The sequence below is a fragment of the Mustela lutreola genome, chromosome 17 (assembly GCF_030435805.1).
Source record: "Mustela lutreola isolate mMusLut2 chromosome 17, mMusLut2.pri, whole genome shotgun sequence".
Lineage (NCBI taxonomy): Eukaryota > Metazoa > Chordata > Mammalia > Carnivora > Mustelidae > Mustela > Mustela lutreola.
Window position 1 is genome coordinate 17521054 of NC_081306.1, and position 27552 is coordinate 17548605.

General features: G+C 47.3%; 1 protein-coding gene across 30 annotated transcripts in view; it reads right to left on the reverse strand.

Moving 5' to 3' along the window:
* LOC131819383 (RNA binding protein fox-1 homolog 1) overlaps window positions 1-27552 on the reverse strand; it is a 549338-nt gene that overhangs the window by 48680 nt on the left and 473106 nt on the right. For all 30 annotated transcript variants that reach the window (XM_059154443.1, XM_059154436.1, XM_059154419.1 and 27 more), the window contains one exon: window positions 8210-8342. In XM_059154443.1, the coding sequence (XP_059010426.1) occupies window positions 8210-8342 (133 nt within the window). The remainder of the gene's footprint in view (window positions 1-8209; window positions 8343-27552) is intronic.

Sequence of the window (27552 nt, forward strand, 5' to 3'; positions counted from 1 at the left end):
CAAACTGTCATTCCGGAAAGAAAGGACTTCACAGGAGGCGGAAAATCTCCTGGACTTTTCCAGTTTTCTCGGTATACCTTGAGCGAAAGGGCCAGGAAGAAACGCTTACAGCCATGTGATTGCGGGAAACTGGCTCGCAGTTCCTAAGCATTACAGTGGGTTTCAGGACGATTGCACGGAGACCTGATGCCGCGTGCAGATTCCGGGAGGAGCACAGGAAGGACAGACTAGGAAAGCAGGTGTCACCAAATGTATGTTTTCCGCAGGGTGGTAGTGGTTATTAAGAGCCTTCCCTGAGATCTTCCCATGGAGCTCAAAGATGCTTTATGATTCTGGCAACGGACCTGTGAGCCCCACCATCAAAGGGAACTGGGTTCTAACGGAAACACGACTTTGATTTCCAGAGGCGGGGCCGTCAGGTTTCAGGAGTAGAGCGGACCCACAGGAAAGCCAAGCATATGGAGCCAGAGGAAGGCACTCGAAACACACACACACACACACACACGGCTGTGACACTGGTTTGCTGGAGAACCCTGGAGAGTGCTTCTGGGAGCTTTTCAGACTTGATTGGCCAGACCCCCAAGTACCATTATCCTTAAAAATGTGAGAGGGACTTCACACGCTAGGGAGGTTAGCAGGAATTACTTTCGGCTGTTTTCACCTTGATCTGAGAGGACCACAGTTCACAAGAGTACTCGTCAAGCAGCCTAAAACCCTCATCTGAGATGCTGCAGTACGCCGTGTCCTGAGCTATGCTTTCAGCATTCCCAACATTAAGACAGTGTGTCTGCTGGGGGGTCAGAAGGCGGGGACCAGCCTCTGTCAGCAGGACTTGCAACAGACCCGAGGACACTGGGAAGAGTGACATATATTTCGTCTGCTGGGTGACAAATATTTAGAGGCGAGTCATGTAGCTGTGGAGAAACGGGTTCTGCTTCTGCCCCGTTCTTTCCATCCTATGCCTTTTCTGGGAACACCTGCTCTCCCAACATCCTCCTCCAAAAACAGGTCAGCATTCGAGAGCCAAGTCAGATGGAAACCACGTACACGTCTGGTCACAGCCTCACCAGCCAGCAGCTGTGAGCCACTGAGCTCCTCACTGAAGCTCTCTGAGCATCACGTGCTCATCTGTAAAATGGGGCAAGAGGCTAGGCCGTGGTCAACTCAGAGGAGGACATAGTCGGGTGCTGCCCGCAAAGCCACAAGCAAGGAGGTTGGCACCAGCGAACAGAACGTGATCCAGGGGTGAACAAAAGATTCATATTTTAGCTGCATATTAATATCGACATGGAAAGTAATGCCTCTGTCTACATATCTGTAGACGGGCCCTGGCCTTAGCCTTTCTTGAGCAGGGGAGTCTCTGTGCCCAGCTTGGCCCTCCACCATCCTCCATAGAAAATTCCTTTGGGACTCGGACATCCCACATCTATGAGATGGAGAACCAAAGAGAAAAGGTGGTCCAACATCCTCACGTCGACAAGCTCCCACAAACTGAACGATGACCCCTTTTTCCCCGAGATGCTTACGAGCCCCCAACAACTGTACTAAGGCAGAGACAAGCCCGAGCATGTCCATCACTAAGCCTGCCCTCAGGGAGCTTTACAGGGAGGGGGTCGCGTGGTCGCAAAGCCATGTATGCACACATACATACATATAAGACTGCAGCTTGCATGGGGGTTGAGGAGCAGGAGCTGGGAAAGGGTAGTGGGGGGAGGAGGGCTGGCAGCAGAGGTGAGGATATCTGCGCAAGTGCCTCGGAAATCTCAAAGCCTCAGCCAGGTGCAGAGGAAGGAAGAGCAGACCAGGCAAAGGGAACAGACTACGCAAGTCCCAGTGTCCAGAGGGTCCCGGGCTCCTTCCGGGGGCCGGCAGGGTCCAGAGGCCCAGCAGACGGCGCGGCTCCCCAGAGAAAGGAAACGGAGAATTCCCTCCGCGATGAAAACCACACCTCGCGGGGAGCGCCTGTTTTCACCGAGTGTGTTGTGGAGGGAGTGGGGGGGGGTTTGGTTGGGTGATGATGGGGGGGGGTGAGCTCTCTTTTCAGGGTAACTCTAAAATCAAGGAAACAATACGGCTGGCCACGTTGGTGGTCTGAAAGCCAACTGATGGGCTGCCACCTTCCCCAAGATGCATTTTCTCCTCCTCAGCTGCTGAGGAGGCCCTCGTATACTACTGGCCCTCACATTTCTGGAATGATGACCGTGTCGGTCCCTGGTCTGAGCATCCTGTGCTACTTAGCCCACTTCTCCCTCATCGTACCCCGTCACCCAGTTCAGAGTTTCTGATCCAATAGGTCTGGATGGGGGTCTAAGAATTCTAATTTCTCACCAGGACCAGAGGATGCGGATGCTGCTGGCCAGGGGAGGAATTGGCTCATTGACCAATGGGACACCTCCCTCCACGTGTTCTTTTTCCTTTACATCATGACGGCACTGAGCTGGCAGACAGACCAGTCTCCTAGGCCCTCATCTAAGGAGGGGTGGTTACAGGAAAGCTCTTCCAGACTCTCATGCTGGTTTCCAGGAATGTGTCCAAATGCTTTTTAAAGCCCCATGAAACAGGTGCACTTAAAATATCAGATGTGTAGGGAACGGAGGGCAGGAATCGAGGGCTAGTACAGATCTACAGATAAATGAACCATGGGCCCCGAACAATAGAAGGGAGTTGCCATCGTGCGTTGAACAAGTATAGTCCAATTTTAATGCCAAGGCAGTCTGTCTAGCCATGCAAAGGTAATTGTATTGCTTGCCAATCACTTCAGGCCTGCAATACACTTTTGCAAGAACATAATGCAAATGCACAACTCATTTTCTTAGAAAGGTAATAACAGTAGTTAAATATTTGGTTGAATGCAAGCAGGGGATGATCGCACTGTAGCAAATTAGTTTACTTAAAAAAAAAAAAAAAAAAAAAAGGAACGAAAGTAGAGGATGGCCAGACTATACAATCTGTTTGTGTAATAGAATCTATCCCCACCACCACAAATGCATTCCTGAAGGAGAGGTTATTTAAAACCGCTCTACCTTGCTGCCCCTTCCAAGTGGAAAATAAATTAAAATTTTAATGCGTTTAAATCTAGCTGTTTTTGAACAGATATGGGTCTGTAAATTCCCTGACATCTGTGTATTATTGTGTATGCTATGTATGGATATATGTATGTATCCACTAACATTTTCCTAGGGAAAACACATTTTTAATCAGATTAGTAAAGGCATCCGTGACATAACCCTGTCGTCTCCCCCCAAAATAAAATTTAAGAACCACTGATTCATGGTGGTTTTATCTATAGATGCATTCAATTCACAACTTCTTCTTCTTCTTCTTCTTTTTTTTTTTTTTTAAACATAACAGAGGTTACACTTTAAAACTGGCTGGAGATTCGAACAAGAATTCACACCAAACCCAAACACACAAGATGCTAGACAGAATTCTGAAAAACATTCTGATAATGGGTGATGACCTCTGTTCCTAGTCTTCAAATTAAACGTAGAAAGGTCCTAAACAGAGAAGGCATAGTCTGAGGAGGAGACATTCAGAAATTAAGCCCCAAAGCATGGTTGCTATATAGCCAGAAAAGCTCACACACATAAGCTAGTGCCTGCTGTCAGATGCTTTCCTAGGACCTGCCCCAAAAGCGTTCCCAAGGATCTATGTGTGAATTTCATCATTGCACCGGCCAGTTTAAGAGTTTTTGTCCTGGGATACTACTATATCTCTCCTATACACAAAGTGACACAGTGTCTTCAAACCACTTCTCAAAGTAACTCTGAGAGGTTGTACATAGTTGCATCAAACTAATTTCCTGAGAAAGTTATGGAACACTTTCTCCAAAGAGACCCAGAGACCCAAGACCAAAACCCTACAGGAGATGCTGGACGTTTAGCTTAGAATCCTAATAATTTTTCAAATACTCTTTGATGCTCCATTAGAACACTCTATTGTGTCCCCAGACAATATGCCTGGTACATAGCAGGCACGGGATTAATAGCTGCTTTATAGTTAAGTGGCTAATTAATTAAGAATAAGAATTTGGTGAGGCCAGGTTCACGGGGTTCCTTTTGGGTGGGTGTTGGGGTTTGGCTGCTGTCTTCTAATATCAGATGTTTACTGAGTCTGGGGGAGTGTCTCCAGTCCATCCATCTGCCATCTCCATCCATGCGTGATCGATCCGCGAGCTCCTTTGGTGGGCAATTGCCTAAAGGGCAGGTTCTCCCACACGGGGGTCAGAGAAAGACAGACCGGACATTGAGGCTTCTCTGTCCAAACTGACTCCAGGATCAAACGCGTGGAGAAAATGGAAGACCTGGTGATTCAGCTCTCTCAGGAACCATTCACTAGTTAGTATTTTGTTTATGATCTACATATTCCAATAACTATTGCGGTGCCTCTGACCAAAGTCAGCTCTGTGGCTTGCGGGGGATGGTGGTCTGGAAACTGCAGGACCCTCCCTGGAAAGGGGTCGGACTCTAGGTTTCCAATGCATTGCCCTTCCTCATTCAGTCGGTATTAACAATCAACAGTGACTTGGCTGATTCAATCTAGGTTTTCCATTCATTTCTGTGGTCCCCGCCCCATGGTCCAAGCAGAACCCCCTCTCCCAGGGCAAATGATCACCTATTAATGTGCCAAGAAGGTTCTCTTTACCGGTGTGAGGAAGAAGAGAATAGGGCCCCTCCAAAACCTGTGCTGGGAGAGATGTGGAAGGCAAAACCACAGGAACAGGAGGTGGAAGGGAAAACCAAATCAATCAAAGGAAATGGATGAACGGGAAGGCATGCTTGCTGAATCTTCCTGTAGGACTGTCTCGAAGTTGGATATCTCCGAGGGCCACCCCAGGCTCCACAAAAGTAGCCATGGAGTTTCTGTACAATTTCCTTTTATATTTATTTATTTGAGAGAGAGAGTACGGTGTATGTGAGTGAGAGGGAGAGAGCATCTGACTCCACACCGAGCACAGAGCCTGAGGTGGGGCTCGATCTCACAACTGTGAGATCATGACCTGAGCCGAAACCAAGAGTCAGATGCTTAACTGACTGAGCCCTCAGGTGCCCTGATTCCACCCCCCCCCCCCCCGGTATCTTAGGAAAACAGTATGGAAGCCATACATGGACATAGGATGAATGACCCATTTTTGGTTGGAATTTCAGTAACAAAGTATATATTGCATAGCTCATGAAGAGCAGAGGTTTAGGTTGGCACTTAGTTTTGTCTTCAACTGGTGACAAATAAAAAATCCTAATAAATGCAGCTCGCTCGGTGATAGCTTAGAAAAGATGGGGATCCCTGGGTGTGAGGGGGGATGGCAGAATGGGGTCTTGACATGACAATTTAGGAAGTGGTTGGACGTGAGGGCATCCTACATTTCTTCTTCTTCTGGAGCCTTCCCTAAAAACCCAAGCTGAGCTAAGGGACCTTCCTTGGTGCTCACACAACACCCTTCTCCCTTAGCACATTTATTGACATTATTAGTTTATGGGGGTGCCCCTGCCCCTAACTAGAAGGAATTCCTTGAAAGTGCAAGACAGTGCGTGGAACTGACAAAAGGTGTGTTAGGCTGAACTGACTGGAGTAAAGACATTAGTCGACTCTACAAATCTCCCCACAAAGGACTTTGAACACAAATGGCTACAGGAAATCCACACTATCACCTGAATGACCTAAATCCTGATGACATCACCTTCTGGAAACAGAAGTAGGTTTCTGATTTCCAGTCTTTGCTCTTTGCTTTCACCCAAGCTCAGGGCTCTTACCACTCCAGTCCCCTATCTACTCTCTGCTGTCCTCTGCTTTTCTTTCCAAAATGGGTTGCCCCCCCCCCCACACACCTGCCCCTAGTCTTCTGCAGCCTCAACCAACAAGCAGAGGAAAGGGGAAACCTTCATTTAAGATGCTGGGTTCACACATTCTCATTCGGAGCCAGTGCACTCCATGCAGTTTGCAATACAAGACACTCTCGCTGAATTTCCTATTTTCAACCAGCACTTTGCTCTTCTAGAACACGCAGACATGGACACACGCACACTGCTAGCCCTTCTGTATCTTCCTCCTCCTCCTCCTAATATTGAGAATTTCATCTTACCATTAAGGGCGGTTTCAGGATTCCATTTGGAATATTACCAGCAAAGAGGCACAGGGTGCCATTATAACCAAAAGGATAGGAATATTGCCGGAATATTTAAATTAAGTCACGTCTGAAAGCAGTCACAAACACATTGCTTCACCATTTGGAGATGCCTGTGTCTCTCCCCGGTGAACGTGGCATTAATTAGTTATGCACGGTTATTCCCGGCAACGAGCGAGATCACTGTAAGTTAGTGAATTTCAATTTTACGGCAGGTGTGTGATTTTGAGATTTTTATAAATTGTTCATGTGAGGATAAGCCATATAATTTTATTTTTTTTTTCCTGTTCAGTATAGTAGTGAGATACTGAGGGCACATATACCAAAAAGCTGCAATTACCGTCTACTAAGATAAGATAATAATTTTCAGACAAACGAATGTGGTATAAACATGCGATTCTGTATTTATGGCTTATGAATCTTGCTTTAGTAATTACATGAGCCTACAGGGTAACTTGGTTTTTTTTTTTTTTCTTCCTCCCTCATAACAACTTGCCGTATGACCTTGGAAATAACACAATTTCTGCATTTCTGGGTCTATAAAACAGGCTCAACACTGTGGGGTTGGAAATAATGATTAACACTCTGGATGCTTTCTTGTAGTACCTGGTCAGGTAAAGGCTTAGGAGGAGCAGATGAATGTTTCTGGAGCGTGGGGAGAAGTCAGGGCAAATTCACCCTCGGTTCGCTACTGTCCACCACCTCTCCGCGAGAAAGGAATTTTCACTGTTGTTTTGTCCAGTAAGAAACCGAGAAGTGACCCAAGGCTAACAACAACACAAGAAACAATGGACACGGACTGGTCTCTTTGCCTGTGTTCTCTTCTCCTGATGATTCCATGTACTTTCATTTATTTATATTCTGAATTTTGTCTCATTGCGTCTGTGTTTGAAACACCTCAGATGCTCTCCTCTGCAGTAGGTGAGATATGAATAAATAATGAAAAAAAGAGTGGTTCCCTTTGTCGTTGGTATAATAGAGAGATGATCTAGGCTAATTCAGGTTTTCTAAAAGATTTATAAGCAACAGAGCTTTAAAAAAATGCATTAACCCTTTTCATAACAGCCTGGAATGCAGCCATATTTTTTTTCACAGACCAGAAAGCCAGTCGGCCAGGGCATAGCTTAGTTTTTCTGAGTAGTGCTACTGACATTTGGGGCCTGACACATCTATGTTGGGGGGCCCTCCTGTGCACGGGGCACGTCAAGCAGTGTCCCTGGCCTCCACCTCCTAGATGCCATTGTACCTTCCTGCTCCTGCTGTGACAACCCACAATGTCTCCAACAGTCCAAACATCCCCGAGGACTGGCAGAGACACCACTTTCTCCCCAACACCAGGGGTGCCGGAAAGTTCCAGAAGGAGCCCTGAACAGGAGGAAAGAAAGCATAGCACTGCAGCGTGGCCGCACACCCCACCAAGACCACAGTTTCTCGGTGTTCCCAGTCATTCCTTAATCTACGCTCGGCAACACCAGATTCCCTGCGCACAGATAAAACACGGCCAACGGAATTAGTTTCTTGTAGAGGAAGCCAAAGGCCCATTTTGGAAAATCCAACTGAAACGGGCCTTACTTCCAACGTCTTTGAACTTTTGAACGTTTGCATTTGACTCTACACCTAATTTTCTCTTCTCAGGCAAGGGCTCATAAACCTTGAGGAGCAAGGTGTCTTTGGGGGAGGGGAGCAAGACCACCCCAGCGAACTTTGATGTTTGGGGATTTTGTGTCCCTCCATGGATGGAATTCAAGGGGCAGATGTGATCCAACCTCCTTAATAACCAGATGTTTGCAATCATCAGAAATACATCTTTGGCTGTAGCCATTTTTCTGTTCTCCAGCATTCAGTCTCAGAGAGAATTTACATAACAACATGTGACATGTAGAATGCTTAAAGGCACCAACCATGACAGGACAAATTACACTCATTTTTCAGTTCTCTTTGCAAGGTGCTCGGCGGCAGGCGCGCGCAGGGCTGCATGCTGGGGCGGTTCTGGTGGGGAAGTCAAGGCCAGCATGCGTTCACAACCAGGAGGGGTGGTGCGGGAGGCCCGCCGCAGGGCGGGGGGGTGGGGGGAGCTGCCCCACTTACCCGCCATAGGCCGGGATCGGGGGCGGGGGCGCCGCAGCGCGGAAGGTGTTGTACACGGTGCGGCCACGGCCTCGCAGGTGCGCCCCTCGGTAGGCGGCCGCGGCGGTGGCGGCTGGATACGGGAAGCCGGGCACTGTGGGGTGGGAAAGGAGAGAGCAGAGCAGAGGCTTTCAGAAGCACACCGGTGGCGGAGGGCAACCCGCCCTCCCAGGCCCCTTCTCCCCCCAGCCCCAGGCTGGACACCGCCCCTGGAGAAGGGAGGCGGGGTTCCAAAGGCGGCCAGCAGGGCGGAGGTCAAGGTCCGATTCCAGACAGAGTGGGTGGCCTAAGGGGTCGGTCCCTGTGCCCAAGAGAACATGGTAAATGACAAACATTTACAAAGAATTCGTGGTAACAGGAGACAAGCTCACTGCGCAAAGTTAAAATTCTACAAAGGCGGATTGCATGAAGTATGCGCTGTGTTGCCAGGATCTAGGTGTCTACCTGCACACACATGTATACCGTGTGTAAGAGATATTTATGTGTCTGAGCACACAATACACGTATATAACGTAGCCAAGCACATGTGTGCATGTGTAAGTGAACATGTGTGTCCATGTGTACCCAGTGTCTACACATGTGTATGTGGGTGTGTACCCAGGTATGTTTATATGTGCATGTATATATGCAAACACTTGCATTTCCATATGCGTACATACTTCAGTGTGTCCCTGGTTATCTCTGGGGCTGAACTGTGTGTGTGTTGTCTACTGATTGCCTTCCCTATCCCATTTTTCTTTCCCCCAGTTTCCTTTATGTACACCTACTGCTTGTTGAAGTTTTTAAATTGCAAGATCGTTTTCCTGCAGACGCGTGCATGCATCACAAGTGTGCAAACCCCTTATGCGCCAAGAAACGAACCGTTACCAATGTCCCATCAGCCCGCAAACCATGTAACAGCTAGGTGCACCCACCAACCATTAATTGTAGAGAAGTCTGGGAACTCAGCTCTTAAGAGGGTGTGGGCTGAGTTTTCCTCCTCGGAGGAAAATTCTCTGAGTGGGATGGCTTGCTGAGGAGTCAAGAGGGAAATTAAGCCTGATGCCAGAGACCCCTGAAAATTCGTTCTCTTGCCTCTGCGTGGGATGTCCCTCCTCCTAGGGTGTCTGCAAATCCGGACGCACCGGGGCCCGGGAAGCCTTCAGGAAACCACTTCTGCGCAATCTCACAGCACTCTCGCTATGCCAGCCCCGAGCGTGCCATCCCCACTGAACTGCAGGCAAAGCGCCCGAATGGCATTCCAGGGAGGAGGCACATTTCTGGGAAACCATACAGGGGAATCCACCGAGGCAGGAGATCTGTATTAAAGGCCCAGAAGACCCAACCTCTCACAGGTAATGGTTTCGAAAAGAGGGAGTCTGTCAGTGTGTTACCTTTTCTCTTCCCTATCAACCAGCAAGTTCTTCCTGGCTCTCCCCCCCCCCCCACCATTGCCTGTCCATCTTTGCTTCTGCCTATGCCTCCCCAAGTCGGCGGAAGCCCCCCAGATTTATCCACAGTAGGTTCTAAACTTTGGACACCTGAGTGAATGTGGGGGTGTCCTAAACACGTAAATAAGAGAGCAATCGGCTAAGTTGTGGACAGGCCAAAGAACGGACAGACTCTCCAGCCAACCCCCCTCCTTGTCCCAGATTCCTTTCCCAACTGCCCCCCCCTCCGCCTGACACAAAAGGAGATTTCCAGAGGGAGGGAGAAACAGGTGGAAGGAAGCAAGGGTTTCCTCCCTCGTTAGCCACCCCCTCTCTCCTGCTCCCTTTCTTCTGGGACTTCACACAGTGTTTTTAGGACAGACGGGGCTGGGAGGGACAGGAGCCTCCAACCTCAGAACATCCGGCCGCCAGGGAGGCTCGCAACCATAGGTCATCAGCAGACGCACACCTCTCTCCGGGAGCTCATTTTGGGGAGCACCTAATCGCTTGCAAGATGTTATGTCTCGTGCTGTGTTGAAGGTGCCTGAAGCTTATATCCAAACTGCCAGTGGGGTCTGCTCCCCTTCTCACCACCACACTCAGGAGCAGAAGCCCTTCACCTGATCTGTTTATTAGCCCCGGCATCCTTGGATACACTGTATCCTAGCTGCATGGGGTTGGCCGGGGCCGGGGAGACGAAGCGGGTAGGGTCCCCCATAGCAGCCATCCCCAAGCCCCTACACCCCACAGAATCGCAGGGGTTGGAACACAGCCCTTGAACCCAAAGTGCAGACTGACTGATGGTCACTTGCCATTCTCTGCCCATTCTCATGGATTCCCCCAGATCTTTCTCTCACCAAGGAGGGTACAATGCTAGGATTGTGCAAGCGATGCAGAATGATTTTATCTTGCCATTTGTGTCTTAAAAGACCATACACGTTGTTTTTAACCTCTTTTTCTTATTGTTGTTCGTGTCAAATCGTGCAGCTGTCCTTAATGCTCAGCTTCCCGGCCTCTGCTCACCCACGTCCCCCAGCGCTTGTGTTTCAACGAACGTGCGTGAATTCGCAGAGAGGGGTTCATCGTAATGGGGAAAGCCAGTAAGTCCTAACACCATAAAAACCCAGAAGTCATGAACTGTTTGTTTCAGGACTGGCGAGAAAATGGGGGAGCGGGACTGTGATGCCAACTCCATCTTGCCACAGTTCAAATATTAAGTTTTCATAGGAACGCCCTGGATTTTGAAATAAAGAAAATGAAAAATTCACAATCTGGCAGAGCAGCTGGCCGCCTGTGTGAGGAGACACGGTAATTATGTTGACCCATTCATTATCGCCGGCTCCCGCGCACACTGAGAGAGACCAGATCCCTCTCAGCGACAAGCAGGTTCTACAATAATTCTTAGAGGATTTAGATGTTGAGATACAACAGAAGCTAGGCTGGGAAGCAGGGCAGCGTGAGCTGCTCAAAAGTGCGGGGCCAGGACTCCTCGTGGGTCCCTTGAGTACGGGGGGGGGGGGGGAACAGGTCTCCAGGGAAGGCTTTCCGGGGCTCTTCCACGTTGACTCGGAGCAAATCCCAAGTTAGAGGGAGTCTTATTTTGTTAAAGGAACCCAGCAAGGACAACACATCCACTCCTGGGTTGAAAACTTGCTTTTCTGGGAGGCCAAGTGGCCTCAGGCAAGATAAGGAGGTCCTGCACGTGATGCTTTGGACCTGAGGCTTCATGCAGGAAGCCTGTGTGTCTCCCAGGTGGATGGATGGTTTGCTCAGCAGTCCCTTTCTTGGTACCCGTCTCCTGCTACCGAGGAGTCTCTTTATGAAGCCTCTGGTTGTCATCACGATTAATGAACCTTTGCTTCCTCTTTGCCTTCTTGCTTTCCTTCCTTCTTATTCTGACCCTCTTTTTCCCCCCTCCCCCTTCCCTTGCTTCCTACTTGTATTTATGTCTTCATCTCCTTTGGAAGGGAGCAGCCACAAAGCTCCCCGGGTGTCCTCGCCATCAAGTAGCTTGGATGACAGAAAGGAAAGAGAAGAGCTCCCGCTGTTGCTAGAACGTACCCTCTGCGAGGGCAGAGTGCTCCCCCTCTGTGGATTCAGAAGAGGGCCCGGCATGGAGCAGGTACGTGGATACCCTTTGGAGGTGAATCAGTGTTCATCTCCCTCCTTCTGAGACCGTAGAGGCAAAGCCTCGTCACCCTGCACCTTCTGGAACACTGTCCTCTATACGAGGTGTCCTGCCCGGGAGTCGCACTTACATGGAGGCCAACGACACAGCACGCCCTCGGTCAGGATCCCTGTAAAAGTGACTTCTACAGCCGGGCTCACAGGTGCTGGGCTGGCCCCGGGGAATGGCAACCACACTTGGCGTTACGTGTGGTTCTGATAAAACGGGAGAGGACTTGGATCCAAGTATTGTACTCGGAATTACTGCAAAACCTTAATTCCCTGAAATTCACATTCACTGCTGTGCTGTGTTGGGATGTGGAGATCAGGTTCTTGTTCTGGGGAAAAGTAGGGCTCAAATGCAAGCCCCTCCCTCCAGACACTAATACCTATGAAAGGGCCTGTGGGGTCAGGTTCTTTCCTTCACCGAACCCCAGACACTGCTCTCCGGCAACTGAGCAATTTGGAGTCTCTGAGTACAATAAACGTGTGCCACAAGGAACAATGGATAGAACCTGCTTATAAACCTTAACTCCTCAAGTCTGTGGCGGAGCCTTCCGTGTTCCTCCTCATGCCCACTAGAGGAAGTTCCCCCCACCCCCTGCCTGCCCTGAAGCTGGTTTAGGATTCTGAGTGACTCTCTTGCCACTAAAACAAATGGACAATTGCATGGGTAAAAACAAAACAAAACAAAACAAAACCCAAAACACCCACAATTGTTTGTTACGCTTCCTCTGGACTCCACTTAGGACGGAAGGAACGGATTCGTTTACTTGCCTACCATGTGCACTGGCTTGTTGATGCTGGGACACGGTTAAATGCATATTTGAAGCAATTACCTAGACCGATGATTCAGACACAGATGAAACAAAACTGAAATGACTTTATCCTTGAACCACACAGAAGACATCTCAATTATGTGCTTAGTTTGGGACGCGACACCTATCTTTGGTTGAGTCAAAGTTATCACATTGTCTATCAATGCCTCAGTTCAGGAGTTTGGATCCAGTAAGTGGGCAATAAATGTTTAATAAATCTAATGCAAAAAATGCCAAATGGAAACTCACAATGTCCTCTCTGATTCTGGACCGGAGTAAATCGATGTTAATAAAAGTCATAAACCTGTCACCCTGCCCCATGTTTGCAAAAGCCTCTTTGTTAAAGAAAGGACAGGGTTAGAAAGAAAAGACACCAGATTATAGGCATTTTTAAACCCCTGGTGTTGGAATGGATCCCCCCCCCCCCAGCTGAACTTCCAGTTAATAAACATGTAAAGCGAGCATCACTGGGGAACAATGCAAAGGATTCAGGTTGCTTTGCAGACCCAGTATAAATCCTTAGTTGTTGGCATGAGGGAGACAAGGAAAGACAGGGGACGAGACAAAACAACAACACGGGTTCATTATACTGGAAAGGTTCCCTTTTAAACCTTATCCAGCATGAATCAAAGTGAAAAATCTGGTATCACGGCCACGAAAATTGGATTTGGTTCATAAGCTAAAAATGAGTTTCTTTCAAAGGGAACAGGGCAAGAGCTTTTAGAGCGAACACCAATTGCGCATCTCGGGGACACATCCACGTCCCCGGCCGACCCACTCCCAACCTTCAGCTAAATGCAGCATATTTTGGGGGAGTGTTCGTGGGATAACTCGCTCAGTTCTCGGGCACGAGGAGTCGTATAGCACGGAGCTCAATGAAATGGAAACTTCAGGGATGTAACGAGAGGCCTGCTGTGATGTGCGGGGCGATGTGCGCGATATCAAGGCGAATCAACGTTTTTAACCGGAAGATGTGTGGGTGTATCAACCCGCCAAATGGCCCGTTTACCAGAGTGTCAACGGCTTCCTGCCTGTCTCCCATCAAAGACAAAGCCCCCGCCGCCTCCCCCCTCCTCTGAGCTCTGCACTCGGTGTATTTACAGTGAGGATCGTGCCCGCTCCCCCTCTGTCTCCTTTACGAAGATGGTGCTTACCTTCGAAATAAACACAAATGAGATCATCTCACCAGCCCGGAAATCCCCAAAGAAGAAACACAAAACCAGTGGAAAATACTTGAGGGTTATAAAGTGCATATTAAAGTTTTAGAGCTTTGGGAGAGCCGGAAGAGTAGCAGATGCAAAAGCCAACAGGGGGGCAGAGTCTGCATCAAAGCCATAAAAATATACAGCCGCGGTAATGGGCAATTATTCTTTGCATTTGTGCGCTGGTTTGAATTTGCATGAGGTTGCCAGATGCCCTGGCAAAGGTGTTCCATCAGAATGGAGGGGAGGGCTGCTCTTTGTGCCCCCACCCTTCCTCTCTCCCTTGGCGCCACAGTGCCTCCTTTGCCCACCCCTGGAGTGGTCTGAGACCTAGAGCCGTCTGTGCTGATTTGGGGTTGAATTGCTCTGTGGATAATTTAGGGTAGAACCGTTCACTGACGCAAGTCTGGGGGTACAGACGTGCTTTCAACAGCAGGCTCACCGTTCGGCAGGATTCCCCTTGGGGGATCTCCTGTTTCATGGGCTGGACCGTAAATTAAGAAGTGGCATAGTAGGTAACATGCCGAGGTGAAATAACCAGCTTGAGCTCAATTTCCGAGGCAGAGTATTGTGTGATAAACATCACAAGGAATAGTTAAAAAAAAAAAAAATGATTTTTTTCCCAAATGACAAAAATGTTGGCTTGTTTTTTTGTCCCCCCCCAAAATGAATCTCAAACAAAAGTACATCAAATTGGTTTATAGCAGAATTTATACGCAACTGGGTCACTCTCTTTGAATGGTGCTAAATGGGAAATTTAATACGATGGCGCACATTTAGTTCTAGGTCAAAATAAAAATGGAGAGGCTTTCAATTTTGTTAAAATTCAGCAATTTCAAGGTTTCGGGAGAGAAAGGGGTGTGGGGGGGGTGTTCCAACCATCCAGTCATTTACAAAAAGACCAAAATAGCCACTTAATTTGTTGGAATCTCTGATTCTCGTATTCTTGTCTATCTATCCCTGAAACACATTTGGGACGGACTCTTGTTTCATTTCAAAATGCATGTGGATATTAAATACTGCTGTTTAGAAGTGAATAAATCCACATTTTGGACAAACCGTTCCTTACAGGACATCCTCATTTGAGATGCATTGAATAGGAAAACAAAAATTTCTAATTAATGTACAAGTCTAATCACCATTCCCCACATGGAAGAGTAATTTTTCACTGTTCATTTGCTGGGTTTAATCTCAAAACTGACATAACAGAAACGCAATGTCCTATAAATCTCCGCTCATTTGTTTCCTTAATATTCATATCCCATTGAACAGCAGCTGCTTGTTGCTGCAGTCTATTACAACTTGCAAAAGTGTCGATAAAAATATTATGAAAGGCAAGATGTGTTCCTTCCTGGCTGTGCGTGCCATTTTATTTGGGAAAAGACAATAAATGGCTCGTGGATGGTCCCCCCCAGCCTGCTGCTTGGTGGGTGATTAGTGATTAATTACCTGGCAGCAAATTGACATGGCACGAGGAAATTGACACAGCCCTGATTAATTAACTTTTTATGGGTGGTAGTTGCTCACAAAACATGGCGCACCCTAATTGAATCTCTCTACGTAGCATCGTTGGTACAAAAGTTTTAGCCCAATCCAAATGAGCCAGAAGTTTCTTGGCTGTTCTAGGTCTGACGAGAAGGTGTTGAAGGAAAAGGCAAGAACTTGAAATTGGAGAGAAAAGTACATTATTTGAAGAGGGGGAAAAAAAAAAAAAGATGGTGACATTGTCCTGGCTGGATTGCCTGAGCTGAATTTATCGACCTAAATCTTTGCTGTAGGAGGCTACACTGCTGCCTTATGCTCCAGCCTCCTCTGGCCGCTCCTTCTCTGTGGCTTCTGCATGTTCTCTTTCCTTTCCCCGGTCCCTAAACATTGAGTTGATCAGCCCACTCAAATGCTGGCTCCATTGTCCCTTCCTCCTCCAAGGGCTTCTCCCCACCTCCTCAATGTCTCTCGGCCACTCCCGTCCCCAACCTGCTTCCTCCCCTGGTTTCATCTGGCCTTGACCACTTCATCGAATGGCACCGACATCATACAGCTCTCCGTGGGGATGTCCTAAGGACCTTATTTTGGTCAAAACCGTGTGTCTCTCACACCTCCAGGGTTACCTGGCTTAGGGTAATTACTGCGATGTTTATTGAGAATGTTGTCAGATGAACTCAGAATGTCACAGTCGTTCAGCCACGGGGGAAGGGGGCTAGAGGAAGGGAGGACAGGGGGACAGTCCTTAAACTTGAGAGAGCGGTGACCGCGCTGCTTAGGAAAGGCGCACATGCTAAGAGAAAGTCGGGTTTTCTCGAGGACATGAGTGAGGGACTCAACCTGACTTGAGGAAAGTCCAGACAACGGTAACTGGAAAATTGAAAGCAAAGCGGTGATCCCAGTTGGGCAAAATCCAACCTCCCATACTCCATTATCCGAAAGAGGAGCTTCAACTGTAGATCAGCGACGATTTACTGACATTTGCTAACCGCCAGACCCAAAGGTCAACTCAGTAAATCTTCAGGAAACCATACGAGCCAGGCATTATTGCTACCTTCCCTTTCCTGGGGAGAGCAGGAAGAGGTCAGGCAGCCCAGAAACTCGCCCAGTGCTCTCAGACAGCCCGACACTAGAGCCCATCATCTCGTCTACCACACAACAAAGCAACGAGGCAATTGGGACTAAGGTATCCCGCGTCGGCCCTGGGCAAGAACTTCCTAGCTCCACTCTCTCCTTTCTCCTTCAGGACTCCCCGTTCTCACTTTCCTCCTATGGCCTCCTAGAGCAGTGTTAAGTTACTACATCCTCTCCCTGGATTCATACCGCAACCAGGACAAGCGGCCCAGTTCGTCATGGAATGAATTGGCAGGGGAATCTGCTGACCAACCTCCAGGAGACCTTGATATGCTCCTGGTTGGGGGCAGGAGCTGGAAGGAGGCGGGCGGAGGGCAGGTGCCGGTGCTTCTCTTCTCTGTTTAGGCGCTGAGATTTCAAGACACCTGGAAAGGCTTTGCTCCTTTTCTACTAATTGGATACAGGCCAGAGGGATCACTACGGATTTGTGTTCCTGGTAAGAGCCTACAACAAGCCATTTTCCCTCTACATCTTGGCTTATCTCGTCTCCCAAAATACCGGGGAAACGGACTCTCCCAGCAATGGGGACTTGGGGTCCCCCAGTATGGCGTTTATACACAAACCTCATTACTGTCAAAATAAGGAGCTCCTTACGACGAACTTCAACTAGAACCTTTCTCCAAGATTTGAGAGACCTGCAAAAAACAAAACAAAACAAAACAAAACAAAAAAACCCTTTCCTGATATTTGGGTAATGCCCTTTTTTCTCTATATAACCGATTTATTAATATTGTTATCAAATATCACTTCACTCATGACTCGGTTACAGTCTCTTCCTTAGCAAGGAAACAGACGAGTCATTCAGGCTCAGTTGGTTAAGCCGCTGCCTTCGGCTCAGGTCATGATTCCAGGGTCCTGGGATCGAGTCCCACATCGGGCTCCTTGCTCGGCGGGGAGCCTGCTTCTCTCGTCGCTGCCTCTGCCTGCCTCTCTGCCTGCTTGTGTGTACTCTCTCTATCTCTGGCAAATAAATAAAATCTTTAAAAAAAAAAAGAAAGAAAGAAAGAAAGAAAACTAAATGCAGTGAACGTCCAGGGATGACCTAATCTGAGCAGCAAGCCTGGCGTCCCCAAAGCAGAAACGCTTCCTAACTTAAAAACACATTCAAAAAGCGTCCACTATACCCACACACAATGCTTACGTGGAAATTTCTTTCATCGCTAGGTCTTTGAATGAGGATGGCAGCCTTGGTTTTCAAATAATTGCCACATTACTCCCGCTTACCTCCCGAACCGAAGTTGGCTGTTGCCTCTTCTCCCCTGGGTTCCAGACGGTCTGATGAACCCAACGGGCATGCGCGGCAAGCACCGTGGCTGCCGGCCGTGCCCAGATACGCTTGCACTTTGCAGAAGACGTATTTGTGATCTGTCGGCTCACAGGTGTTGACAATACCCACCCTGGGCAGGATTTCTGTAACATTTCATCCGGCACAAAATGAGAATGAATCTCTCAATCTTGGAGGGCTTAACCTGGCGGGACCGCGGAAGGCATTTGCAAAGGTGCTTTCTGTTATTCGAACGAAGGCTGGAGACAAAGCCGTGAGAGGCTGAGATCTGTTTTAATTTGGAAGAGGAGATTTGCCACACTCGATTCGTTTGACAACACCTGTAGCGGTGTCAATTTAGCTCTCATCAGGTAGCCATGGGGGGGAAAAAGGCAAATAATGTATATAAATAATTACTTTATCGAGTGCCTCTATATAGCAAAGTTTCAATTGTTAAATCATTCCTGATCTGGCTAACAGGTGGCTGGAAGCGCGAGCCTGGTGAATTGCCTCTCCACGCAGCAAACAAGGCAAGGGAGATAAATTAGCTTCACGTGGTGGAATGGATTTCCCATGGTTCTCTGGGGCTGCTGGAGCTCCTGCAGGTGACGCCCTCCCAGGGGTCCAGCGGGGGGTGGGGGGAGCTCCCAGGACGGGTCCACGATGCAACTACAGCCACCACTGTGGGAATAGCTGGCCAGGGTTAGGAGCGTCGGATTTGGAGAATCAGTTTCTACCAGAATCCCAACCCTTTGGGTCATACCCCACGCAAAACTCCAGGACAGGTGCTATCGGGATCTGTGGATTGCCTTCCTGGTACCCGAGCTGGAACAATCCCCCAACCCCCAGCGTGGACAGGCTAGAGGGAAATCACTCAGAAATAGGTTGTCCAGTCACTAGACCAACATAAACATTCCAGACTAGCTTCTTTGGTGAACTTAAAAAGAAAAAAGTCCCGGAGAAGATGGCCTCTATGGAAGAAAGGGAAAGTGTAGCGGACGATTTGGGGGGACACAGTGCCTCAAGCAGCCTGAATGACTCTTGACACAAGAAAGCTCACAAGTAGGCTGATAGTCGTGAATATGCTCCCAGCAATCAGATTCGGGCAAGGTCAAACCGCTGGTGTACTGTGAGGATATAGACCCACCTCTGGCCGAATCCAGGTCTTGTCATGAACTAACAGCAGCTCAGGGAGAATTTTGTAAAACCAATACAGGGGGCCTAGGGTTTGCCGGCAGAAAAGAATCTTTTGGGAAATGCTCTTTGGAACCTGGGCGTGATATATATCCTTGGGCAAGTGTGCCTGCGGAAGTGGTTCTGGTACGTTCGTGTTTACATAAAAAGCATTTAGGCTTTCCGAGTCTACACTGCATGCAAACAAAACTCAAGGAGACTGGACTGAAAATATGGGGTGTGTTATCTGGTCCTAAAAACTGCATTTTGTGAACACTCCCCTCAAATTCTCCAGGAGCAATGAAATAGCTTCTGGCATGACAGTCCTTTTACAGAAATGAAAACATGATTTAAGAAAATGGTGTTTTTGGAGAGAAGCAAGTGTTTAAATTATTATGTTTAAATGAACTATGCCAGGCTCTTTTCCCTTCCAGGGAGGCAAGCTCAGCTTCCTTTCGTGATTCTTTGCACTGCACAGGGAGATTTGCTTTTGAAAAGAAACGAGGCAGGAGGAGGAAGGGGCCACTTCTGTGGTTGGACACATTTCTGGGCAAGAAGCACCAAGGGGCCCTTCTCCGGGGCCTGAATTATATGTCACTGGCTGTTCTCACTCCCCCTTCTAAGCTGTTCATTCCCGGCCATGCTGGCTTTGAGATAGGACTTGGCTTCATTTGCAAAGCCTGGTCCCCCAGGAATACACACTTGCCCCAAAGCATCAAGCTACCCCTTTTATATTCCAGGAAACACACAGGATCTTATTTTTGGCCCCAAAGTAGTTCATATTCAGTCTGAACATGGAATAGCCCCCTCCCCCATTTGAAATCTATATTCGTTCGAGAAAACAAATGAAGTACAGATGAGGGCTTAAAAAAAAAAAAATGAACTCTAAACCAAGCTGCCAAACCCTTTGGAGGGTTTCTTTCTCCTCTTTGCCAAGGACCAGCAGAAGGCAGGCATGGCCCAGGAGTTCAGTGTGGGAGCTGCACCCGCGTGTTTGCTGGTCTTACAAAAACGTGAGCATTAAAAAGTACTTTCTGTCAACGCCATCATAGGACGTGGGGTTTCCAGGGAATTCCCCCAGAACGACTGCCTCACTGCCTTCCAGAAACATCTCGTCTCGGCCTTGTTCTCTGGCTGTGTGTGCACTGGAATCCCAGGGCAACGTAGTTTATTGTTTTAATATCTGTCTGACACACAGCAAACCATTCTCCAGTGACTCCTTATCTGTCATATGTATTTCTGTGAGAGAAATATCAAGACAAATAAGATGTTTGGGGGCACACCACAGGATGGTAGGTTTTGCAACTGGCAGCCTTTTGCAGAAGGGAGACCCCCATCTGCAAAAGAGAAGAGCCACCATTCTGCATGGAGATTAATAAGCAACGCGCCAAGAGAGCTAGACCCCAGACGCCAGAAATGTGGCTGCTTCTTTCCAGAGTCTTCTGTAAACAACAGAGGAGGTTCAACTTGTGCATTTCCCCCCCTGAAATTTTTTTTTTTTTTTTTTTTTTGAGGCAAAACAGTCACAACAGAGGGGTCTAGGATCGTGAGTCCGCCCAAGTCAACCGCGGCTGTGGATGAAGGCACTGACCCAACCCGGTTGGGGCGATGGTGGGGCATGGATTGAAAATACAACCAAGCCTGTTCAAGAGGCTGTTCAAGAAGTCCGGGTGAGGGGCGCCTGGGTGGCTCAGTGGGTTAAAGCCTCTGCCTTCGGCTCAGGTCATGATCTCAGGGTCCTGGGATCAAGCCCCACATTGGGCTCTCTGCTCAGCGGGGAGCCTGCTTCCTCCTCTCTCTACCTGCCTCTCTGCCTACTTGTGATCTCTGTCTGTCAAATAAATCTTTAAAAAAAAAAAAAAAGTCTGGGTGAGATGAGTTAACACAGGAGTGAGTACAAAACTCTTAAAAATCAGCTGCTCACCAATCGGCATGCTGTCCTACGCCGTGGGGAAAGTGGGGCCGGTGGCGGTGCCAGGCAGAGAGATGGCGCTTTGGGGATGAGACAAAATGACACGGGGATTTGGGGAGCGGGGTGGGGGAGGGGGTAGCTGCATAGCTGTGTCCAGCTGGGAGCAGTTGCTGGGCATTAGATCGGGCGTGTGCCTCTGAGGTGACAGGCAGAGCACGGCACAGTCGATGTCTCAAAATCTCCCTGTGCACGGGTTCATTGTCACAAATAGAAATTCTGTGGCCAAGTGCGTCTACGGGTAATGCGGGAGGATGGTGAGAACGTCAGTATTTAGCTGCGCTACCAAGAGGCATTCAAAACGCCGTGTTAACAGAGGGCAAGCCTCCTGTCGGGTAGGACCCCAAATGTCGACGTGCGAAATTTGTTTGTAGTTCGGAGGCATTAGCATCACGTATCCATCCTCTGTCTCGCCCACGAGATCGCCACACTACAGAGTCTGACTGAAGGACGCCTTGCTTCATTAAACTGAATTTAAATAAAAAAAAAAATTCTTAGAGGACACCTTGCTCACGAAGTTACATGGAAAGGCACCTGGCATATAGAAACAACGTGATGGCAGTGGGTTAAATGAAGTAACGCCTTTCAACCCCCTCCCCCATCAAAGGACTGAGAAATGGGAGGAGTTATTTCCGAGATGATGACGTAGAGGACGCAGGTCTGTTGTCACCACCGTGCTGAGCCACAGACTCAGAAGGAGGGAGGCGGGGGTTCCTGATGAGAAAGATCCACTGTGGAGGCCCTCCGAGACCAGCATGATTGGAAATTGCCGGAGACGCCAGAATCAGCCCAGGCTAACAAAGAGGCATCCCCAGTACGCTGATGGAGTCTCACCACTTAAACCAGGGGAGCTGGGGCCGGTCTTGAGAAAGCCAATAGCACCACAATGATACCCCCAACTCCACACTTGTTTGGTGTTCATTAGGAGGGCAAAACTCAGCCAATCCACCCTATTTAGCCCGAATTCATGTATCTACCTTATTTTGATCAGTACCAAGAGAAGGGTAGCTTTTGACGTGCCTACCATCCATTACTGATTTTGAGATGTGACCCAAGGGCACAAAGTACGAAAGACCCATGAAGGTGCACATTGAAAAGAAGGTCCCTCTTGATCACCTCCCCGTTGTAGCCAGGTGTCTAGAGTCCGACCCTTCCAGATAAGAATGCCAGCCGAGCAAAGGGGTCCGGAAACTGCCGCCCTCGGGCCGCATCTGGCCCTTGGACTGTTTGGGTCCATAAAGTGTTATTGGAAGCACAGTCACACCTGTTCAGTTCTGCAGTGTCTGCGGCTACTTTCGAGCTAGCGACAGAGTTTGATTTGTTGCCAGCAGGAACCAGATGGCCCATGAGGCTGGAAATATTTACTCTCTGGCCCTTTAAAGAACTATTTTGCCAATCCCTGACCAGGCAGATCAGACACAGAAGAACTGATTCTCCAGCGATCCGGGGATGAAAAGAAGAAAGCATAATGCTGGCCTGAATGCAGAGGCTGGATAGCTGCCTAGAAGCTGCCCTTGACCCCTCCCTGCTTGGACATTTCCAGGAGCAGAGCACGTGGCTGCCCGTGGATATGCTTAGAGACTAGTGAAGACGGGAGGCCTGGGATTGAGTTAGGCTGGGTTCTAAATTAATCTGGCTGGGTCACCTTGGACACATTGCTTAATCCTTCTCATCCTAAATTTTCTGAAGCAAAAAGGAGCACAATCATATTTTACACTTTTCTTGTGAAGATGAAAGCAGAAATTTCACGTGAAGGGCTTAGCGGAATGCCCGTCATAAAGTAAAGGCTCAATAACCATGAGTTAATATTAGTATTGTTACTATTATTATTATTTTTTTTTTATTTTGGGGCTGGGCTAACGTAGGACCAGTTAAGCACTCACCCTGGGTGCAAAATTTAAGAGGAGGTGGCACCAAACCCCCCCCCCCCCCCAGTAATCAGGATAAATCATACTTCACTGTAATATTTTAAAAACTTAAAAAAGTTCACGATGAACAGACTCTCAAACTTTAAGAAAAGAAGGGCTGTGTTGAGCCTTTCGCCCCCTAAGGTAAAAAAAAAAAATTAATAATGCTAGTCCTGTGTTAATGAAAATTTTGCTATTTTGTTCACTGTCAATTTTTCCCATTAATTTTGATTTTTAAAAATACTGCATTAGAATATTATTTTTCTCGACTATCAAGAATTTTTTGGAACCTCTTAAGGTTTTGTCCAAGGTGACTTTCTCTCTCGCCTGACTCTCATCCTGGCTTTGATTATCCTTCTTTTAAGTGATTCCTCCAGAAAATATTAGAAAAGGCCTTTTCAGACCCATGTGGAGCTCTGAGATCCTGGAGGTCTCAAAGAGAGAAGACATGACACACTTTCGCAAAGTGTGTCAGTAACACAGTGACCTGTACGTGCACTTTCTATCAACTGAACTCAGTCCACTGACACTTTCTGTATTGGGCAGAAGAAAGAAGAAGCCGTAAATTAATTTAGGCTGCTACCTTAATTACAGACACAAAGGAAGTTCTATCAATTACCTAAAAGTAGAACAGTGCAGGCCTGATTTATGTATGTTTCTGCCACTTAAATCATTGTTTTATGAATTCCACACAATTACTTCCATAAAACCTGCAATCAATACATCAATTAAAAGCACACCACCACTGCTCGCCCTTGAGTTTCATAAAAGTGAATAAATGAGGAAGTGACTCTGCATTTTGATAACCTTTAGCATCCTGAGCCTGTGATATCAGATCTCCCCCAACCCCCGACCCCCATGGTCAGGAATGAACATTTCAGGGAGAATTAACTATCATCTTCCTTTTACGTTAGGACTTGTCCTCACATGGATCCCAAGTTCATCTGTGGCTTCTGTTAACTGTGGGAAAATACACTTATTTGCGTTGATAAGCACATGAAACATATTTCTGCTGGAAAATGCTTTTTTTGCCTGTTGACAAATCTGGCACCTTTGTGCCAAGGCACTTGTCCTGGACTGAAAAGTAGCCTGTCCCCCACAATTACATGTTGATCCCCTAACTCCCAGGGTGGTGATGTTTAGGGATAAGGTCTTCGGGAGGTAATTAGGTTGAGGTAAGTCTTGAAGGGATTGGTGTCCTTATAAGAACAGACCCCCAAGGGCTTGCTTTCTCTGCCTTGTAAGGATGTTGTGAGAAGGCAACCATCTATGAGCCAAGAGGAAAGCTCTCATCAGAACCAACCATGCTAGGACCCTGATCTCAGACTTTCAGCCTCCAGAAGGGAGAAAACATAAATTTCTGTTGTCTAAGCAGTACCTCCCCCCCATCTATGGTATTTTTTATGGCAGCCCTAGAAAAATAATAGAGTGCTAGGGAATACTTGCTCCTGGCAGGGATCTTGTGACCTAAAGTGGTATCTAAAGCTGTAACGAGAGAAAAGATGGATATATTTGCCTGCTTATTTGAAAATGTACGCTGGAACGTAAGCAAGATCAAAGGCCCCAAATAGGGAAGATTTCCAACATCTATGCTCTTCACATGTTATTCCCCCTAATGAATGGTTCTCTCTCAATCTGAATTAAAAATATAATAAAGATCAGTTCAGAGGATCCTAGGGGAAGGGGGGAAAACTGAATGGGAAGTCATCAGAGAGGGAGAAAAACCACGGGAGACTCTTAACTCTGGGCGACAAACTGAGGGTTGCTGGAGGGGAGGTGGGTGTGGGGATGGGGTAATTGGAGGATAGGCATGACGGAGGGCGCGTGATGTGATGAGCGCTGGGTGTTATACACAACTGATGAGTTACTGAGCAATACATCTGAAACTAAATAGGTACTACTAGATGTTAGCTAATTGAATTTAAATCAAATCAGAAAAACACCAAAGAGAAATGGGCCCATGTGTCCTGGAAATCCACAAGAGGTAATGTCCGCAGGCCAATTAAAGTAGTGAATCTCATGCTGTCGCTAGGAGGAAGGCAAATGCAGAGGAGAGGGGACTGGGAGGCTCTGCTTCACCCGTCCAATTTTCAAAATTAAGAAAGAGCAGAATACGAAGGTGCTGGCAAGGATGTCGGGATGGAATCACCAATCCCGTGTTTGGGAAGTTAGGTGGGGGATTTGAGACACTGGAATGTCAGGGTATATGTAAAGGTATTTGCTGCAGGCTTTAGGAAAAGAAGGTAGTTTGAATGAGTGTGGACCGGGAACGGCTTGTAGGAGCATCCACACCATGGGACAGCATGAAAATACCCAGATGGCTGAATGGGAGGGAGCCCAAATCTGCTATCAAGTGAAACAAAATATGATTAATATGTATAATGCGTGCATAATACATGTGTGTAACACACCCCTCCGTATACAATCAAATGATGAATACCCCCATTTTACGTGTGTATGTCCTTCCTTGCATTATTATGAGAAAATGTAGAAAGATACTTCCCAGGCAGTCAGTATGGATAACTTTAAAGGTGTCTGTTTTTGGATAAAATGGGGATATTATTACATCATTACACACACACACACACACACATACATGTGTGTGTGTGTGTTTATTTGCATGCTTCTCTAATTACAGGAAGCACATGTTAAACTTGTAATTTGAAGTCTTCATAAAATTGTAAAGAAAACAGAATTCAGGAGGTAACATCGACCTGCTTTTGGAAGCATCTACTTCACGTGGACATAAGGATCAGTGAGAGCTGGCTCTAGCTAATCCAAATTAGAAATCAGGCTCCCTGCACAGCGGGAAGCCTGCTTCTCCCTCTCCCATTCCCCTGGCTTAGTGTTCCCTCTCTCGCTGTTTCTCTCTCTGTCAAATAAATGAATAAAGTATTAAAAAGAAAAAAAAAAAGGAAAGAAAGAAAATGACTTTGCCACTCATGGAACTGTGGATTTACCTCTTGGTATTTCAACTAATAAAAAAATGGAGGTAACGTTTTCCTTTGGAAGAAAGTTGACATGTTCTTTCCATTCCTAGTTCTAGCTGGAGTTTTTAGATGGTGAGCACGCAGTGTAGGCAGATAGCACTCACACTAAAGCAGGTGCCTTTCCGCCAGACAGGAGGAGCCTCCATTGCTGGCCCCGGGAGGGAGAAGGTGGTGAGCGAGCCCACCAGCTCTGCCCCAGCATTTACCAAATCCCTCCATTAGGTGGTTAGATGTGGGCTCTTCAAAGCAAACGTGATGCTCTTAAATTAATTAAAATTATTTCAAAACTAACAAAGTAGTTCATGTAATTACTCTAATTCATTTCTTGATGAAAAGTTAACGTTCCTAAGACAAAATTATGAATAGTACATGTTTTCCATTCTGGCATAAGGTGATTCTTGCCTAATTTTCTGGAGTTTTTCTTGGACTCCATTTGAGTGCTGAAAAGCAGGCAGGTCCACTTCACACTCTGGATGCTAGTGTTGTTCATCGGGACATGTGAGAGGATGTGTGATGTCTCGTGACACAAGTTGAATTGGGGTTTCACACTGGGATCAAGGTCTGGATGGCGGAGAAAAACAGACCAATTGCAGAGGCATGGGAGAATCTGTAGGATTACATTGTACTGACATGGAGCTGTGAATGGAAATCTTTCTCTTAATGCTTTCGTGTCCTCGGTCATATTATTAGGATGATTCACTTAAGTGGGGGGAAACCCATTATGTAAAAGTGCATCTTAAAAAATAGATAACCTCAAGTAGGAATTATTTTCATTACAGAGGAATTCAGCAGGGTTCCTTTAAAACCCATCTCCCCTACTGCATGTAAGGGTATTATTTACAGATGATTAGCTATTTGGCTAGGCAGAAGGGCAATTTAAGTTTAAAACACCTAAGGCCAGTTAAAGATCCATGGGGGGAGAAAAAAAAAACAACACAAACCCAGGAATAATCATGGAAGTCAGTAAACACATAGGATCTGATTTACAAAAGTATAATTTATACACAGCCTTCTTCAGGAGTACAACTATTAGAAAATCATGAGAAACACATATATTTTCAAGCTAAAAAGCAGGCGCATCCTGCAAGGTTGCTGAGAAGTCAGGGATCCTCAGCTTTTGGGTAGAAAGCTAGATTCCTAGCCAAAGAGGACAAACCATTCAGGCCTCAGAGACAAGAGAGGTGGCTTTCAGCCATGTGTATGAAACACTCAGAGAGGAGATGAACCTCGGTGGTCATGTGTGTGCCCCAGGGTGTGCGTGCGTGCGTGTGTGTGTGTGTGTGTGTGTGTATGACAGAGAGAAAATAGAAACAGAGACTAAGCAAAAATGACCCTCCAGGTGAAGGTAGGATTGTTTCTAGAACATATGACTTTGTACTGGAACATGTACCTTAATCTGGAAGAGAAAACCTACAAAGAAGCCAGCTAACCCTACGACCCAATGATTGCATTACTAGATGTTAATCCCAAAGATACAGATGTAGTGAAAAGAAGGGGCACATGCACCCTAATGTTCATAGCAGCCATGGCCACAATAGCCAAACTGTGGAAAGAGCCGAGATGCCCTTCAACAGATGAATGGATAAAGATGTGGTCCGGATATACAATGAAATGTTACTCAGCTATCAGAAAGGATGATTACCCAACTTTTGCATCAACATGGATGGAACTGGAGGGGATTATGCTGAGTGAAATAAGTCAAGCAAAGACAATTATTATATGGTTTCACTCATGTGGGACCTAAGGGAGGAAGACCACAGGAGAAGGGAGGGAAAACTGAGTGGGAAGAA